The 17411-nt window shown below is 42.2% G+C and overlaps 1 protein-coding gene across 12 annotated transcripts in view; it reads right to left on the reverse strand.

Annotated features, from left to right (window-relative positions):
• ADAM22 (ADAM metallopeptidase domain 22) overlaps positions 1 to 17411 on the reverse strand; it is a 120668-nt gene that overhangs the window by 42195 nt on the left and 61062 nt on the right. For all 12 annotated transcript variants that reach the window (XM_082194132.1, XM_082194136.1, XM_082194142.1 and 9 more), the window contains exons 5-9: positions 13282 to 13364; positions 8794 to 8857; positions 8453 to 8522; positions 4632 to 4702; positions 2750 to 2824 (exon numbers count right to left, since the gene is read on the reverse strand). In XM_082194132.1, coding sequence (XP_082050258.1) covers positions 2750 to 2824; positions 4632 to 4702; positions 8453 to 8522; positions 8794 to 8857; positions 13282 to 13364 — 363 coding nt within the window. The remainder of the gene's footprint in view (positions 1 to 2749; positions 2825 to 4631; positions 4703 to 8452; positions 8523 to 8793; positions 8858 to 13281; positions 13365 to 17411) is intronic.

Raw genomic sequence — 17411 nt, forward strand, 5'->3', positions numbered from 1 at the left:
AAAGTACCAATTGATGGAAAGGGCATTCCACAAAGCTGATAGCCAAGAAGACAGTACAGGCCTCATTTGTAGTGAGATTAGCATCCCTCAACCTATATCTTACTGGACCAGCTTGTATGTGCTTAGGACAGAAAAAAATAGCAACTGTTATGCTTCCTCAATGTCTCAAAATATGGTATTACCAGTGATCTATGATCAGAAGATTCCAGTTCTCACATGGTTGCCAGAAAGCCTATGCCCTATAGTCCTATTCATGCATTACTAACACCCAGGGCACTTACACTGTGAAGCGGGAGCAGGGTTAAGCTGCTGGTCCTGCCCCCGGGCTACCCAACCCCTGCTCATGTGCGTGAGTTCCAGGCGATTAGGACACCAGAGCAACCAGGTGTCCCAATTGCACTGAGCTGCTACACAGAAGCAGCTGTTCACACACAGGTGTTCCTCAGCAGATGTCAGGTGCTCACGTCATGCACCCTTAGGGTAGGAGTAGCTCAGGGATGTGGTGTCAGGAGCGGGGGCAGCCAGCCAATCCCATTCCTCCATCACCGACAGAATGCCCTACATACAAGTAACATATGAGCAGAGCTTATTTGTTTCTATGAACTGGAGATACAGTGTATGCCTGGGAGATCTGGTGAAAAAGAATTTAGGGAAATAAACTGTGGAAGTATTTATGGGGGACAGAATAATGATATGGACATTAATTCATTGGGCTTTTATGAATATTTCACAGTGTTGCTTTTATAGTATTGTATTTTATTACTGGTAGTAGTAATGTTTACGTTTCGTATGAGCTATTTTGGGCTGCAGTTACCTTGGAGTAACCCTCATTGAGCTTGATGTGACTTATTTCTGAGCAGACACGTATAGGACTGTACTGTTTATATTGTGCAGTGCCCTGACTGTTAGTAGAAAGCGATTATGGAAATAGACTCTTGTGGTCCTGAAAGTTTTCCAGTTACACAGTTTGGCCTTTTTCATCTACACACACACACACACACACACACACACACACACACACACACAAAAACACACTGTAGTTTCTTTGTTACAACAGAGTTCTGCCTCTTCCTTATTCTGGCAGCTTTCCAAGGATTCAGATTTTGAGATCTGCCTTGGCTCTTGGCTGCAGAACTCAAGTTTGCAATCATTATGAAGAAAAGAAAGAACAGAAGAAAGAAATCTCCTTGGCAACTCTCAGTTTGAATAGTTCCACGATTGCAAGGAGAGCAAATTGCTTCAAAGTGCCTCCAATAAAATATGACTACCTTCTTTCCTGTTTCTTACAGAGGCGAAGAAAGCGATCGATAATCTCTTATTCCATGGAGAGACATCTTATGTAATAATTTGGATGAAGTTGGGGTGTGTGTGTGTGTGTGTGTGTGTGTGTGTGTGTGTTTAAGTGCCTAAATGGAACACACACTTCAATCCACTCCTATGGAAACCTCACCGGGGGAGGGCGGGAAGCAGAGTTGCACCGTGGGGTTTGTGTGTGAGAAGGTCCCTGCAGCATTATAGATTGCAAATGACAATAATACCCTTTTTATTAATGAGTGAAACTCAATGATTTAAAGAAAAAGAATCACCAATGAGGAAGAGTGTTGTGGCTTACCCTAAAATCTTCTATACTAATTTGGATCAATCCTGTTTGTGGAGTGGCTCCACCCCACATATTCTGTGTGTCTTTTGAATTAACATGGAGAATTTCTATAGTTAATTTCATAAGTAGGACAGGACCACTTCTTTTGTGTTGTTTCGCTCTTTCCCCAAATTTTGGTAAACCGGGTGCATGAACAGCTATACTCATTAAAACGCATCTAGCCTAGGATCAGATTACCAGCAGGTGCTTCTGGTAAATTCCCAAGCAGATCATGAAGGTTTACCAGCCATCCCTGGTGGCAATAATGATTATTTGTTGACATTTTGTATTCAGAGGTCTGCAATAGCTAAGGAGCCAAACTAGATGTGACCTAAAATGCACCTTTGCATTTGAGGCGCATATTTTTTTAAAGTGCAAGTAGAAGCCAAGGCTGTAGTGGTGTGATAATTATCAGGATCGCAGCAGGAAGGGAGGAGGTTAACCTTTTCCTGCCACCTCCTGCTGTTAATGTAAGGAAAATCACTGTAAATCTGATGCAAATCTCTCTCGCACACACTTACATGTGTGTCTGCAGACATACAAAAAGCAGCTCCTTTTTACTATTTTTAAAGAAATCTGCATGTTAAAGGCAAATAAAAACTCAATATCACATTTATTTTGGTCCTAAGCTAATGATGTTGAGGGGTATCTTTTAACCATTTAGAAACAGATTAAAAATGACATAGATGCCACAATGAAGGAATATTACATTCATGGCTGCTTTCAAACTTTGTGGATAGTTTCTCTTAACTAAATATATGCCGTTCAGCTAATACTGTAATTTAGAAGAAATGTTCTGTATACAACCAAAGCCTTCTGTGGCTGCAATCCTATCAGGGATTAAATCCACTGAACTCAATGGGGCTTTGTTCTGAGAAGACTTATATATAGGATTACGCTGTATACTTACTGACCTTTCCTATGTTTTTAGAAGTTCTATGGAGCCGCTCTAGGCATAACTTCAAACAAGCTCAGACTTCACTCTGATCATATATATCTGCACAGCTTAGAATCATTTTGCTATAGGTATTTTATTGTTAATCTACTGCAGGCACAATGCTACGCGTGAATTATTGATTACTCCAAAAAGGCCCAAAATGCAAACCTCACCATTAGATGGTCATTTACGATCATTAGCTCAACATATTTAGTTTCCTCTTCAACTTTATGCGGGCTCTGGTGAACCTGCGGAAAGAGTAAGAAACTGTAAATGTGTAAAATGTCAACGTATCTGATTGTAATACAACTCATCGTGTTGGAATGAATTTATTTCCTTCGTTCTGGCCTCATTACAAAAGCACTTACAAGTAGTTCCATGTACCAAATTAGCAACAGAATATATGCCATGCCTCCCAGCATCAGCAATCTAATTCTGATGCAACTCTGGAAGAAACATAATGGGCAAATTTTGCATTAAGGTATTGATTGTGACCTGCCTCCCATCAAAGTGTGGTCTTTCTATAGGAATGCCACAAATCTGTTCCAGAGTAGTGTGTGCGCCAATAAGCTCAACAATTTATAAACTAAACAAACAAAAAGCAACTGGCTTATTTAGAGAATTCTGTAATTAAAAGGATTTTGAGAAGCTGAAGCGTTTTTCCTACTTTGTCAGATACAAAGCACAGCACGCCTATGTGCTGGGTCCCCCTGCAGGTTCTCCAGAAAAATTGTGCCATGCAATTGTTGACGTCAGAAAGCTCAGCCCCAGATGGAGAGCATGTTTGTTCTAGAGAACATCCTGGGAGATCACCTTGATACAGGTCTTGCACGTTTCCCAATGGCACACACCTGACATGAGACTGTAAGTGTATGTGTGTAGCATGAAATCTAAGACGTGCTGCTACCTTTGAAGGATCACACATACACTCACTTTCCCTTACACTCAGTAGTAGCAAGTGTGATGCGGCAGAGAGATTTCTATGTCCTTTCTGATTGTCCTGTATACAAAAAGGGATGCTCAGCATTCCTCTACCCCATGGACACCACAGTCAACAGTTAGCCAAGGAAAAGCAGAAGTAACCAAAAAGGAAGTAGTCACTTGTCAAGTATTTGCTTACTAAGTGCAAGGACATAATTATGAAGTAAACAAGTTTATTGCACAGGCGTAAGAAAAGCCTAGAGATCAGGATTTTTTCTTATAAGAGAAGCTTCCATATAGTAATAGATACGCTATGGAATTCCACGATTGGCTGTGTTAAGTAGAATATCCTCCCAGTAGAAATGTATAACTGTTCTTGCCAATGTGTTTTGGGTGTGTGGTCTGCACTACTCTGCACTCTCACCTGGGTACACAATAAAACTGCTTTTTTCTCCTCTACAAAGTGTCCTCTTCTCTGAGACCACAAAAGGGAAGTTTATCCTACAGGAGCTGCCCTCCTGTCCCTGGCACTGCTGCTACAAACCAAGATGTGGGTGGGTCACAATAGGGACACACAGGTGAATTGGTGGGACTGCTGGATTGGTCACCAGCAGCTCTGTAGCGCTGACCTCGGTCCAAACCCTGTCCAGGTAGGTAGGAATGACATCAGTGTCAAGAGGGCATATTCACCCTTCCATACACAGGAAGGGAAATAATCTCTCCATCACCAAGACACAAGTACTCCTGCTGGAAATGACCAGAAGGAACGCCTTCTGACAGCGTAGTGGACAAATGTGGAATAGGAGGCAAGGGGGAATCATGCTTCCTGCCCAAAGCAAAGAAGCAGTTTGCTTTTGGGACTGGATTTCTGATACAGCAGATGACATAGGACTTCCAGAGCAACGCTGTCTATGGCAGAGTTCTTCTACGGAGTCACCAGGTGATGCTGGACACAGCATGTTACTTGCATGAGGGGACAATGTCCAAACCGTACTATAACAGGTGTGTCTTTGCAGAAAGCACTGAAGTCCATAGAGTTCTGAAAGCCCACGCGTCCTTCCAAAAAGAATCCCATACCCACCGAAAGATATGCCTGAATGCACATTCTTTCAAGGGAAAAGCACAGGCACATACCTGCCTTTTTCTTCTTTTGTGTCTTGGTTTCACAACGAACTTCTGTGACGTGGTGTTCATGTGCCAGAACTCTGAATGGAATACACACATTTCAAGTCAGAACAACACGGATCGATAAAAGATAGCCATTTTCAACAGCAGGACAAAGAAAGCAATTGCATTGAGCAAGGCTGAACAACAGCAGCAAAATATTGCAAGCGTTTCATGCGTGGCTCAATATTAAAAGTGGAGGTTTACATTTCTGCACCCTTCAAAATGCTTTCCTGCAAATAAACGGTGGCCTTGGGCACCACCATGTGGAAAGTGGACTTATAGACTTCAATAACAACACAGATAAGAAAGGTAGTCTCAAAAAAATACCTAGTTTCCATTTCTCCATGGCTGCATACCTGCTTTTCTAATGGCTACTTACATAGCCACAGCATGCTCCACCTTTATATATACAGTGGTGCCTCGCAAGACGAAATTAATTCGTTCCGCAAGTTTTTTCTTCTTGCGAGTTTTTCGTCTTGTGAAGCACGGTTTCCCATAGGAATGCATTGAAAATCAATCAATGCGTTCCTATGGAGACCGTCCGGGGACAGAGGGGAGCTGTTTTAAAGCAAGGGAAGGGGCAGCGGGGAGAATCGCTTCTCCCCGTTGCCGCCCCTTGGTTCAAAAGGGGTCCAGGGAGAGAGGGGAAGGCGCGCGCGCGCCTTCCCCTCTGTCCCCGGAGATTGCGGGGCTGGCAACGGGGAGAAGCGATCTTCTCCCCGCCGCCCCTTGCTTCAAAAGAGGTCCGGGGTGCGGGGGCAAGCTTCGTTTTGCGAAGCAAGCCCATAGGGAAATTCGTCTTGCGAAGCAACTCAAAAACGAAAAAACCTTTCGTCTTGCGAGTTTTTCGTCTCGCTAGGCATTCGTCTTGTGGGGCACCACTGTACACAAAGAACCAACATGAGCAGAATATTACTGAGCCTCTACCACAGGAGTGGGGAACTGATGGACCTCCTGATATTGCTGAAACTCCATCTCCTGTGAGCCCCATCTAGGACTGCCAATATTAGGGGACAATAAGAGACAGGATCCAACAATGTCTGAAGGGTAAAGGTCCCTCACCCTGCTCTAGCAGTTATTTTGTCATTATGATCAGTATGTTACTGTAAGCTTTGATGCATAGTCAGCGGCCAAAGACAACCAGCTCTTCACATCCATTTTCCTACACCAAAGCATTTCGAGTGCAGGAAATGTGCACTGTTAAATGGAGCCCTTACTCCCACTGACGTCAACAGCACTAATTTTCAGGCAAGTCTGTGAAGGATGGCAGCCCGGGCCAGGGATGATCAAAGCCCAATTATATCAGCATTTTAATTAGGCGAGATAAGATTTTTTTATATAAAAAAAGTATTAATGGCATGAAGAGAAGTCAGAACCAAAAACAGCATAAAAAGCCTATATAACAAACATCTCAGCATTTTACCAAAAGGCAAAGTTTCCTTATCTGACCGATCATATAAATGGATTTTGCTACGAAAAACCAGAAGCGTATCATCACCCACCTACTTCTGAAACTGCCCCCAGGAGGGATAGACGAATAACTGAAAAATGATTTTTGCTGTCTCTAAAAAACTGAGAGTGAAAAAACCCGACAGCTTTTATGCAACCGAGTGTAGCTTTCATACACAAACATATTTCTTCATCATCCATCCCATGCAACAGTAGTTTTATCATGTTTTGACCTTTCTTAAAAAAAAAAAAGGAAAAAGGCAGCAGTCTTCTTTCTGAACTCTTTTAGATGATTTAAAAGAGGGGTGGGCAATCAGCAGTCTCAGGGCCACATACAGCCCTCGGCATAACTACATGTAGCACTCAGTATTTTGATACAGCAATTTGATGTGGTTTGGCAGGAGGGAGAAAAGGGAGAGGCAGGAAAAGAAAGAGAAGAGAGTTGGCCCCACCCCTTTTGACTTTGATTCTGACCATCAGGGGCTCCAGAACCACCCACTGCTGGGATGTGGCCCCTGCCAGATTACCTCCAAGGAAAAGTGGCCCTCAACATGGAAAAAGGCTCCCCAACCAACCCCAAACACTTCAGAATGTTTTCATAGGCACTGAAATATTTCCAGATTCCCCTAACAGGTTTACCCATCCGTTTAAATGTACCTAAATATTAATTACTCACAGCTTCAAGAATAGTACAAAATAAAAATCAGGCCCAGAATAAATCCATGAACACAGCCATAACCCACCCTCCAGTTACAAAAGCTAAGCATGTATTATCTGGGAGATGACAATTTAGCTGCCGAGACAATAATATCTCTCTGCAACAAAAGTGCTATTTGTGCAAATAAGGGGCGGGGAAAACACATACTGACTTCTCAAAGTAAGCAGTGTAGTGTAATGGTAAAGACGAGGACCAGAGAGGCCCAAGGTGCTACTCATCCATGAAACCCACTACGTATCCTTGAACCACTCCAGCCCAACTCACAGGGTTGCTGTGAGGATTAAGGGTGGAAAAACTGCTTGCTGGTTTTTTTAGTTCCTTACAGGAAGCGCAAAATAAAAATGTAATAAGCAACTAAATAAGGCAAGGAAGAAGAAAAGGTGTGGAACCAATTTTTGTGTTTCTAATTACCCCTCAGTTTCATGGTAAGCTTTGACTGCAGCAACCATGGCTATGGGTTCAATCGTTTTGTCTCCTGAGTAAATTTTCACACAACATGCACGCAAACAATACCACAATACTACTTCGGCGTGGTGTGTGCTCTATTATTTTTTCAAAGAATGATGCTGAACAGAACAAACTGATTGTGGATTGCAGGCAGAACATGGAAGAAATCCTACCAATTCGTAAAAGGGACCACTGGACAGAACTGAAGACATAAGAACAGACCTGCTGCGTCAGGCTAGTGGTCCATGTTGTCCAACATCCTCTTCTCCCAGTGGCCAGCCAAATACCTATGGAAAGCATGCAAGCATTTGCCTTTACAAAGGACAAGGCTATCAATGGCTGCCAGCCATGATGGCTAGATTCTACCTCCACTGTGAAGGCATTATGCTTCTGAATACCAGTAGGCAGAGTAATGTTGTGCTCATGTCCAGCTTTCAGGCTTCCCACAGACATCTGACTGGCCACGGTGAGAACAAGATGCTGGACTAGCTGAGTCACGGACAGGATCCAGCAAGCTTGTCTTATGTGCTTTTGTTCTTACGCCTTGAAAACACCCTCTTCAGATCTTCAGCATCTCCCATCAGATGTTAAGGAAATAAACAACTATCCGACTTTTAGAAGACATCTGAAGGCAGCCGTGTTTGGGGACGTTTTTAATGTTTGAAGTTTCATTCTGTTTTTAATGTTCTGTTGAAAGCTGCCTAGAGTGGCTGGGGAAACTCAGCCAGATGGGCAGGGTAGAAATAATAAATTATTATTATTATCATTAGGAGCTGGGGGGTTTTAATATATATAGCTCATTTATTAAACTTAAATCTAAAGAGAGGTAAGCATTAATGTGTTTACAGAAGAGCATCAGTTATAATCTGCCTGTTTTTTATCTGTGGAGACTCCTAAAACCAGTCATTAAATAACTATCATAATATCAAAAAGCTAAAAATATTTTTGGAGGGAGGGGGGTTTTAGAGAACAGACTTTGTACTAGAAGAGGAGTTAGATTTTTTTCTGTTTCCCAAGCAGGCTGGCAGATTATTTTCTTCAGCCTCTAGTTTAAAAATAACAAAATCAAACCCTACAAATGATTAACTATGAAGTAAGTGCATCAATGAAGGATGAGCTAAGAGTATGTTCGGTTTTTTAAATAAACCCCAAGATTTAAAAAAACCACACATACCAGATGGAAGATCATCCAAAGGAAATTCAAATAATCTGGATTTGTAAACAGAGTGTAAATGGAATTCCTCCTGAAATTAGAAACATCTAAATTTAGTAAAGCAATACAAAATAAACTTTCTTGGGACTTTACTCTAGCACCAAAGGGTGTTATTAAATGCCATCTGTTATGAAGCTGAGAAGCGTATTTTTCTGATGCAACCTTCTGACAGTTCAGAAACTCAGCTGGAACCTACATAAGAATTCCTAAATTGTTTGCTAAAGAAGGAAAGAGCAACTTTGCGAAATATGCTTCCTGTAGATAATATCCGCATTCCACTTACGAAACACTTATCTACTTACTTGTGAAGTGTAGTTTTCTTCCGGCTCAATAAGATATGTGTGATTTCCATCATAGAACATGCCGCTGTTAAGAATTAGGGAAATATCAGACTCACACAATAAAAAATACAACTATGTATGTATATATATATATATAATGATATACTGTGAACTTAATAGCTGGTGTTTTAAAGACAACAAAGTAAAAGATTATCAGGAAACACACTACACTCTAAAACACTCTTGACAATTTCTGTCTGCCTTGCAGGAATTACTACCCAAATCACCTTGAGTTTTAGTTCATTAAACGCATCAATGTGCAGTGTCTCCTGCTTGCCACCAATAGGCAGCACTGCAACCCAGGGAGAACACCTGGCTTGCCTGAACAGCTGCAGGTACTGGTGTCTTACAGGCACTATATCATTTACTAACTAGAGAGATGCTCTAAGATGGCCTTTCCTTTCTAAGTGTCTGCAATCCTCCATTCTGCAACAATGTACTTGTGTCTTCTGTGAGCTGATGGAATTAGGGATTTCACTATGGGGCTCACGAATTCTGCCGTAGTCAATGGCCCCAAAACTGACATTTAGCTGTGGCTGCAAGAGAGGCACACCTCGCAAAAGTCAATGCTTCGCTGGACACAGCTAAACTCTCTAGCGTTATGTATCTGATAAATTCTGTCCTACACCTTTGCATTTTAAAAATCTAAAGCTGGTATGGTGCTCAGTGCAACTCCTTAAACTCAGTGTTGTGGGTTTGAGCCCCACGCTGCATTGCAGGGGGTTGGACTAGATGACCCGTGGGGTCCCTTCCAACTCTACGTTGCTATGATTCTATTTCCCCCCCCCCCAAGCGTGACATGGACAATATGGCACAAACCCCACATACACCTGCATATGTGGTAATGGTGGATAGGTGACTTGTCAGATATTCTCACAAAGCTGGCACAGCCCCAGTTTGGCTGACAGCTAGTACCCTCCCTTAATATACTGAGGTGGGACTGAGGAGGGTGCTCAGGAGCCCACAAGACGAAATCAGCAAAGGGCCATCCTATCTGATGTGGTCTAACTCTTTCTGCGAGTGGCCTGAAGGAGGAAGTAGAGGGCCACAATACACTCAGGAAGGCCCAGCTGCCCACCAACACATACAAGTCTTCCATCTCGGCTTCCTTCTGTTTTTAGGATGGATATGATATATTATTAACATTCAGCAGCTGAAAGAAAGAGATAATTAAAGAGAGCTGGACAAGTATACTGCAGATTTATGTCTTCTTCACAAATCATCGGGTCTGGAAAGTTGGACCAAAATGCTGAGAGTCGAAACCAAGATGAATGGAAAGTGTCACTGTAAATCACAAGCCAACAAGACGAAATCAGCAAGGAGCCATCAAGCAGTCCCACTTTGACGGGGCCTATCATCGTCTGGTAGGCAAAGCAAGCATCACGGATAATGGTCTAAGAGCCAATATATGTCTGGGAAATAGGCAGGTTCACTGTTCTGGACAGGTCTGCACTTCTTCTGAAGGAGCAGGTGTGTAGCTTGGGGGTTCTTCTGGATACACCTCTGTCACCAGAGCCCCAAGTGTCCTCTGTGGCTAGGAGAGCCTTTTGCCAGCTCTGTCTAGTTTGCCAGCTATGGCCATTCCTGGAAAGGGATACCCTGACCACTGTAGTTCCTGTGTTAATAACCTCAAGGCTGGAGTAGGTGATCTGTTTGGGGCTGCCCTCGGACTTGGTTTACAAGCTGCGGCTTATGCAGAATGTTGCAGCTGGACTGCTGGTGGAGGGGGCAAACATGTGAGGCCATTGTTAAAACATCTGCACACTCTGCCCATCTACTCCTGAGGCAAGTTATTTTGTCTGAACAATTTAGACCCAGGATACCTTAGGGACTGTCTGAACCCTTATGTCTGAACCCTTATATCCCAGATTGATCATCTGTAGGAACTTCAGTGGTTATTCCCCTGGGGTAGTGAGGCTGATTTAACATCACAGTGAAACCCAGCCTTTATTGGCCCATTCCTAAGGAATGCAAGAGAGATTCAGCAGGTGCCTTCTGTAGTAACCTTCAAACGTTTGCTGGAAACTTTTCGTTGCTGCCAGGCAAACACAGAAAATTATGAAGCAAACGTTTTTCTGTAATAGTTAGCTGGTGATCAGTTTGAATTTGTGTTGTGTGATTGTTGCAAACCACTTTGGTTTCTTTTAAATGAAATTGCAGAATGCAATTTTTATATATAAATAAATAATACATCTTACTATTAAAGGAAGTCATGCAGCCAAACCCTGCAGACTGCATTAAAAATATACTATTTTTAGGCTGATGTTCAGCATGTAACCTGAGCTCAGCACGTAACGTGGCCCACTCTCAAGTCCTGATTATTGCAAAAGAAAAAAGAAGAAGCCACATATTTTTATTACTCAGGGGTGGGGGAGGGTTGACAAACTAAAAAAAAAAAAAGGTCAGTCTTGCAAATACACATATAATAATTTTTAAAGTATATTTTGAAAAATGATACCAAAAGTACTGAGCAATAAATCAATGAAGATCCCATAAGGTAAGTGCAGGGCCTTTCAGGGAAATTGAATGATGACAAAGAGGTAAGAGCTTTCTATTTATAGCCTCATCATGACCTTAGAAGCAATCTCTTACCACAGGATGATCCCTCAGGCCTAATGTTGTATCATATGTAGATCAAATATAGAGAAACAGACCAATAAGGACACTGCGCTTAGAACGTTTCAAATGTGTTGAATACACTATCTCAGTAATCTCCACAGGTAACCTGTGAAGGAGGCCAGTGCTCCCCCCTCCCACAATACTATAGAGGGACGGCGGTTGGGGGGGTGAAGGCTTTGAGGCAGTGGCTTGCCTAAGCCCACTTTGTGAGTTCATAGCTCAGGCGAGAGCTGAACAGGTTCAAAGTACAGTCTCTGAGCCACTACACCAGGGGTAATCGATGTGGTGGCCTTCACCTGTTTCTCGACTCTGAAGACTTGCCATTCTAGCTGGGGCTGATAAAGCTGTGGCTACGTCTAGCCTTCCTGGCTAGTATTTATATCTTTTATTTATTTCTCTCTCTCTCTCTCTTTCTCTCTCTCTCTCTCTCTCTCTCTCTCACACACACACACACACACACCACTTGACTACAGCAGAAAACCTTGAAGCGGTTTTTAGTAGCCACCAGTTGGGTTTTTCCGCCATATATTTGTCTAATCCTCTTTAAGACACCTACTTGCCTATAGGTATCTACCATATTTTCTCGAGTCCAATGTGCCATCGAATCTAATGCGTACCTCAATTTTCAGAACCTTGAAACAAAAAAAGGGTATCTGCTGGTGAATGCAAATGTGCCATTGGATCTAATGCACACCTTGATTTTCACAAAGTCATTCAGCCAGAAAATGTGTGCTAACGTTAGATTCGAGTAAACACAGTATTTATCGCAAGCTGGTTGTTGAGCTGGTATCTAATACAGCTAATGCAGAATGGACTGAGAGCAAAACGGCTCATTCAGCAATCAAGGTAAATGTGAGTTGCTTCCAAAACTACAAGTATTTCCAATTTGCCCCATTTAAAAAAACAACAACAAACAAGTGGTAGGATGAATAGAATGATGGACATGTTTGCATCAGAAGTTGCCTTATACTGAGTCATATAATTGGTCTATTTAGCTCAGTATTGCTTACCCTGGGGTAGTGAAGTCCTTTTTGGCCCAAGAGCTGCAATTCACTGTTTGGACAAGCCTTCAAGGGTCACAAGCCAGTGGTGAGTGTGATCCTCTATTTGTGCCTGTGCCACACACTACCTGCCACCTGTCTCACACACACACACACACACACACACACACACACTACCCCCCCTCTCTCTCTCTCTCTCACACACACACAGGCAGCACACATACATGCATACATACATACATACATACATACACATACTTGCAGAGAAAACACACAGAGAGCAACCCCTACCAATCAGCAGAAGGTGGATTTTCCTTCCTGTTGAAATCCAACAATGGAGAAGGAAGTCATTCTCTCCTATCTTCTAATTCATTTCTAAAAAGTGCCAAGCACTATGAACTGCGGTAAAATGCGCCACCCAACTCTCTCTCTCTCTCTCTCTCTCTCTCTCTCTCTCTCTCTCTCTCGACCTTTCCTCCCTCTGGCACACCACCATCAGCATCGATAGTAGGTTGGAGCTCTCCAGAAGCTGGAAAGAGTGCTCCAGTTTGCTCCAATGTTTGCCCGGACAGCTCAGTAAACACTGGAGATGCCCGTCACTCCTGGAGCCCTCTGACCTGCAATGAATAGCAAGGTGCAAGAGGAGAAAGAAGTGTTTTCTTCAGCACCCTTGTCACTGCTGCAGATAGTGCTGCCACTGATGGTAATTTGGGTCTGGGGCTGCCAGGCCATGGCAGAGCACACGCTCTACAGAGCCTGTGCTAGAAAGTTCACCCCCCCCTTTTTTTCCAAGTTAGCTATTTGTATACAACATCTTAGACAAACTTACTGAAGTCCATGGCAGGTTGACAGGGCAACAAACGATTCTGAATTCCCTCGGATGTGACCTTGGTAATAACAGTGCTCCCCGCCCTGCAATTAGAAACAGAGACTTTTGAGTTCACAACACTACACACACACACACAGCAGTGTTTCTCAAAACAACACAAGTCAGCCAGGTTGAAGTAAATGAGAGCAGGGTAGCCATACCTATTCCTACCTTTGCTGATACAGTAGGTGGACTAGGTTTCATTACAATTGCTGATGCAAGGGGTTAACCTGAGTGCCACATAAATAACCGAAGAGCTTTGAACACCAACATTCTCTCATGATGCACTCTGACTTTACACGTATTACAATCAGAGCGAACGTCCAAGGTTGGCTGAATGTGGATCTTGGATTGTCTACATCCACCAAAATGTGGACGTTCAGCCTGTGACACACACACACACACACACACACACACAAGCATATTACTCTATGAAGTACATTGGTAAAATATAACTAGAACAGCTGGGCAGTGTTAGAACCAGTACTACAAGACAAAAATCGCTTATTATCAGCAATAAACATAACTAACAGGAGACACGGAAAAGTAAGATAGGCACAAACTCACGCACCAACTTACGCATATAACCATGTTTATGCGGATTACCGATAAATAGATTGGCCTTCCCTCGCTCGGTGCTGCTGCCCATTTCCTCTTGCCAGTCCTTTATTCCTGAACTGCCTTGTAGAAACTCCCCTTTACCGGGAAGCCTTTGGACCACCCCTCTAATATTTTCTTATATGAGCGATTGTAATTAACTCAAAGCATGTGTGATTGAAGTCGTGTTCATTTCTCCCCATGCAAGTCTCAGGTCTAGCTGGGGGTGAGTGGGTGGGTGCTGTTGTAGCGTGACGCATCCCATTTTTAAACTCATCTGCAGTAAACTAATTTCAATCTGCTATAAACTGTTTGCAAATTTCAATCTGCTATAAACTGTTTGCAACAGTGGGGAAAGGAATATAGCAAAAATTAATAAAATGCATTTTATACTATAAAATATCAGACTAGGGCAGTGTGTGCATTACCAGCTTAAAACACAGCTTGGTGGTTCTTTTTCTGTTTGGATCGAAAGTGGTTTGGGAGGGGAAATAATAATAATAATAATAATAATAATAATAATAATAATAATAATAGTTATTATTATTATTATTATTATTATTATTATTATTATTATTATTATTATTTATACCCTGCCCTCCCCAGCCAAAACTGGGCTCAGAGTGGCTAACATATTACCATAAACTCAAGCAATCAATTAAAATACATCCTAAAATCAAATCAGACTCAAAGTGAAATCCAATCAGATGGTCACCCGAAAATTAGGGATGGGGACCTTAAATGCTCACCAGGCCTAACAGTTTATACTGATGAGCCTGTGAGCAAAGTTGGGAGGCCACTTTCATGCAAGTTCTTATAGGGAGAGAGGGGGAGTCAGACTGGACCCCGGCCAAAGACCTGTTGGAACAGCTCTGTCTTGCAGGCCCTGCAGAAAGATGTCAGATCCCGCAGGGCCCTGGTCTCTTGTGACAGAGTGTTCCACCAGGCCAGGGCCATAGCCAAAAAGGCCTTGGTCCTGGTCGAGGCCAGTCTAATCTCCTTGAGGCCTGGGACCTCCAAGATGTTATCATTTAAAGCATCAAAACGGAGCACTTTGTAAGAAACAACAGGACAGGTACAGAACAGACACGGATTGTGGTCAACATCATGTAGCAGGAGTGCACTGGTGCAGGGTAAGCAGGAGTGTGTATACAGCCTAGCTCAGAGTAAACCCATTAAAATCAAAGAACAAGTTAGTCAATAATAACTTAATCACATTTGTTTCAATGGGTCCACTATGAATATGACTCAAGTCTGATACGATCTTGGCTGCGAGTCCTGGAAGACCTGCTCCCTGCCTTGGGAGGGTGGAGCCCTGACTGACTCCAGCTACAAAAGCTGAGGCTGCTGTAGAGACTCTTGGGTTGGTAAATTGTTTAGGGGATGCTGTTCTTTTTGAGATTATTATTTTTTGTATCTTTATTTTTAGATCTTATTGTGATTTAATGTGGAAATTGTTTGATTTGGTTGTGTAGCCTTCGATGTGTTTTATTTATTGTTTACTTTTCTTGTTATATTTGTAATTACGTGGCGGTTTTTTCCATGTTGGTAAGCTTCCTTTAGCATGGTTTTAACTATGGAAAGACAGCTTACAAATAAAATGATGTGTGTCTGAAATCACCTCCTGCCTCCTTCTGCGTATCTCAAATTCCAGCAAACAAGTAACTTGGAGAAGCTGGCTCCCAGCCACTGAACTAAACACAGCACTCCCAGGTAGCAATAAAATGTCACTCCGCTCAGTTCCTATTTAGACATCCTTCAACCACTTGCTAGCCCGAGGGTAGAGGAGACAAAATCAGTGACATTATTTGCTAGTCACAGTATTGCCTTTCCTTGGTCAAGCTAATGAGTTCTGAATTATTTGCAAAATGCCAACTGATGATTAACCTTTTCTTCAGCAGGCAGCCATTCCAAGGTCACTGGGTTTAGAAAATCACTACCCTCAGCATGTAGCTAAATCTAATTACCAATTACTGAAGCGTCCACAAGATTAAGTCAGTAGCAAGATAGTGCATTGCTTCCAAGTTTTAGGTGTGTTCTTTGATGAGCCAGTGGGTTATGGTGGGTGTGTATGGCGTGTGAGGAAGAGGAAGCAAACACAAAATGGTGCTTGGCCACAAACACAACTGTGGCTGAAGAGAAAACAGTTGTTAAGTATGGTATGAAATCAAAATCAAATAAGTGTTGGAAATGTAAAGAGAAAGAAGGTTATTTTTATCGTATGTAGTGGTCTTGTAGTAAGGCTAAAGCTTACTGGGAAATGATATATAATGAACTGAAAAATATGTTAAAACAACATTTGTAAAGAAAACCAGAAGCTTTCCTTTTGGGAATTATAGGGACAGAGCTACCCAAACTGTATAGAAATTTATTCATATATGCGACAAGAATGTTGCAAGCGGCAAGAATGTTACTTGCCCAAAAATGGAAAGAAGAAGTCCCAGCGAAAGAAGAATGGATACAAAAACTTACGGAATATGTAGAAATGGCAAAATAAGAAATCAAGATAAACTTTTTATAAAAGAATGGAAATGATTTATTGAGTATTTACAAATAAGCTGTAAACAGATAAGAACAATGGCAGGATTATAAGAGTTTTATAAGTGTATATATTTAAAGCAGTTGAATAAATGGGTAAATTAAGTTAATTTGGAATATGCATAAAATATAAAAAATAAATTTAAGGAACTGCAGAAAGAGCAGGAAGTTGAGTTTTGAAATATTAAAATGATTGTAAAATTATCAAAATGTATAAAATTTAAAATCATAAATAAAAAAAGAAAGAAAGAAAGAAAGAAAGAAAGAAAGAAAGAAAGAAAGAAAGAAAACACAACTCACCAGCAAAATGCTGGTATGAAAAGAAGCTTCAGCACTGAGATACATTAGGGCAGGGGTGGGGAAGATGGTGCCCTCCAGACTCCAACTCCCATCAGTCCCAGCCAATGGTCAAGGATGATGGGAGACATAGTCCAACATCGTCAGGAAGGCCACTGGTGTCCCTTCCCCAACCTAGCGTAGACAATGTTGGGATGGACCAATGGTCTGACTCTATATGAGGCAGCAGAGTGTGTTTATTTGTATGTGTGCAAGCAAACTGCCCACAACCTTTCTCTTACAACTCCCTACCCAATGCATTTCCTTCTACAGCGTTCTTAAACAGTGTAAATCCTTTTCCAAACTCCTGTGGGGGTGGAGAGGGTGGAAGAGGCTTGGGGAAAGGACGAAGCCACACACACACACGAGAGAGAGAGAGAGAGAGAGAGAGAGAGAGAGAGAGAGTCTGTTCTATGCCAAGGCTTCCTTCTTTTGTAGAAGAAACTCCCCGGGTTTTCATACATGCAATTGATCATGTAGTTCTGCTCTTTTTTGTCTGTCTCCTAGGCATGTGCCTTATGCCACTGTGGGAGCAAAAGCATGAATCTGACTCTGGGCAACTGAGATGATCAAGGGTATGGAAACTTATGAGGAACAGTTAAAGGAATTGGGCAAGTTTA

This window comes from Podarcis vaucheri (genome assembly GCF_965113315.1).
Source record: "Podarcis vaucheri genome assembly, chromosome: 12".
In the NCBI taxonomy this organism is placed as follows: Eukaryota; Metazoa; Chordata; class Lepidosauria; order Squamata; family Lacertidae; genus Podarcis; species Podarcis vaucheri.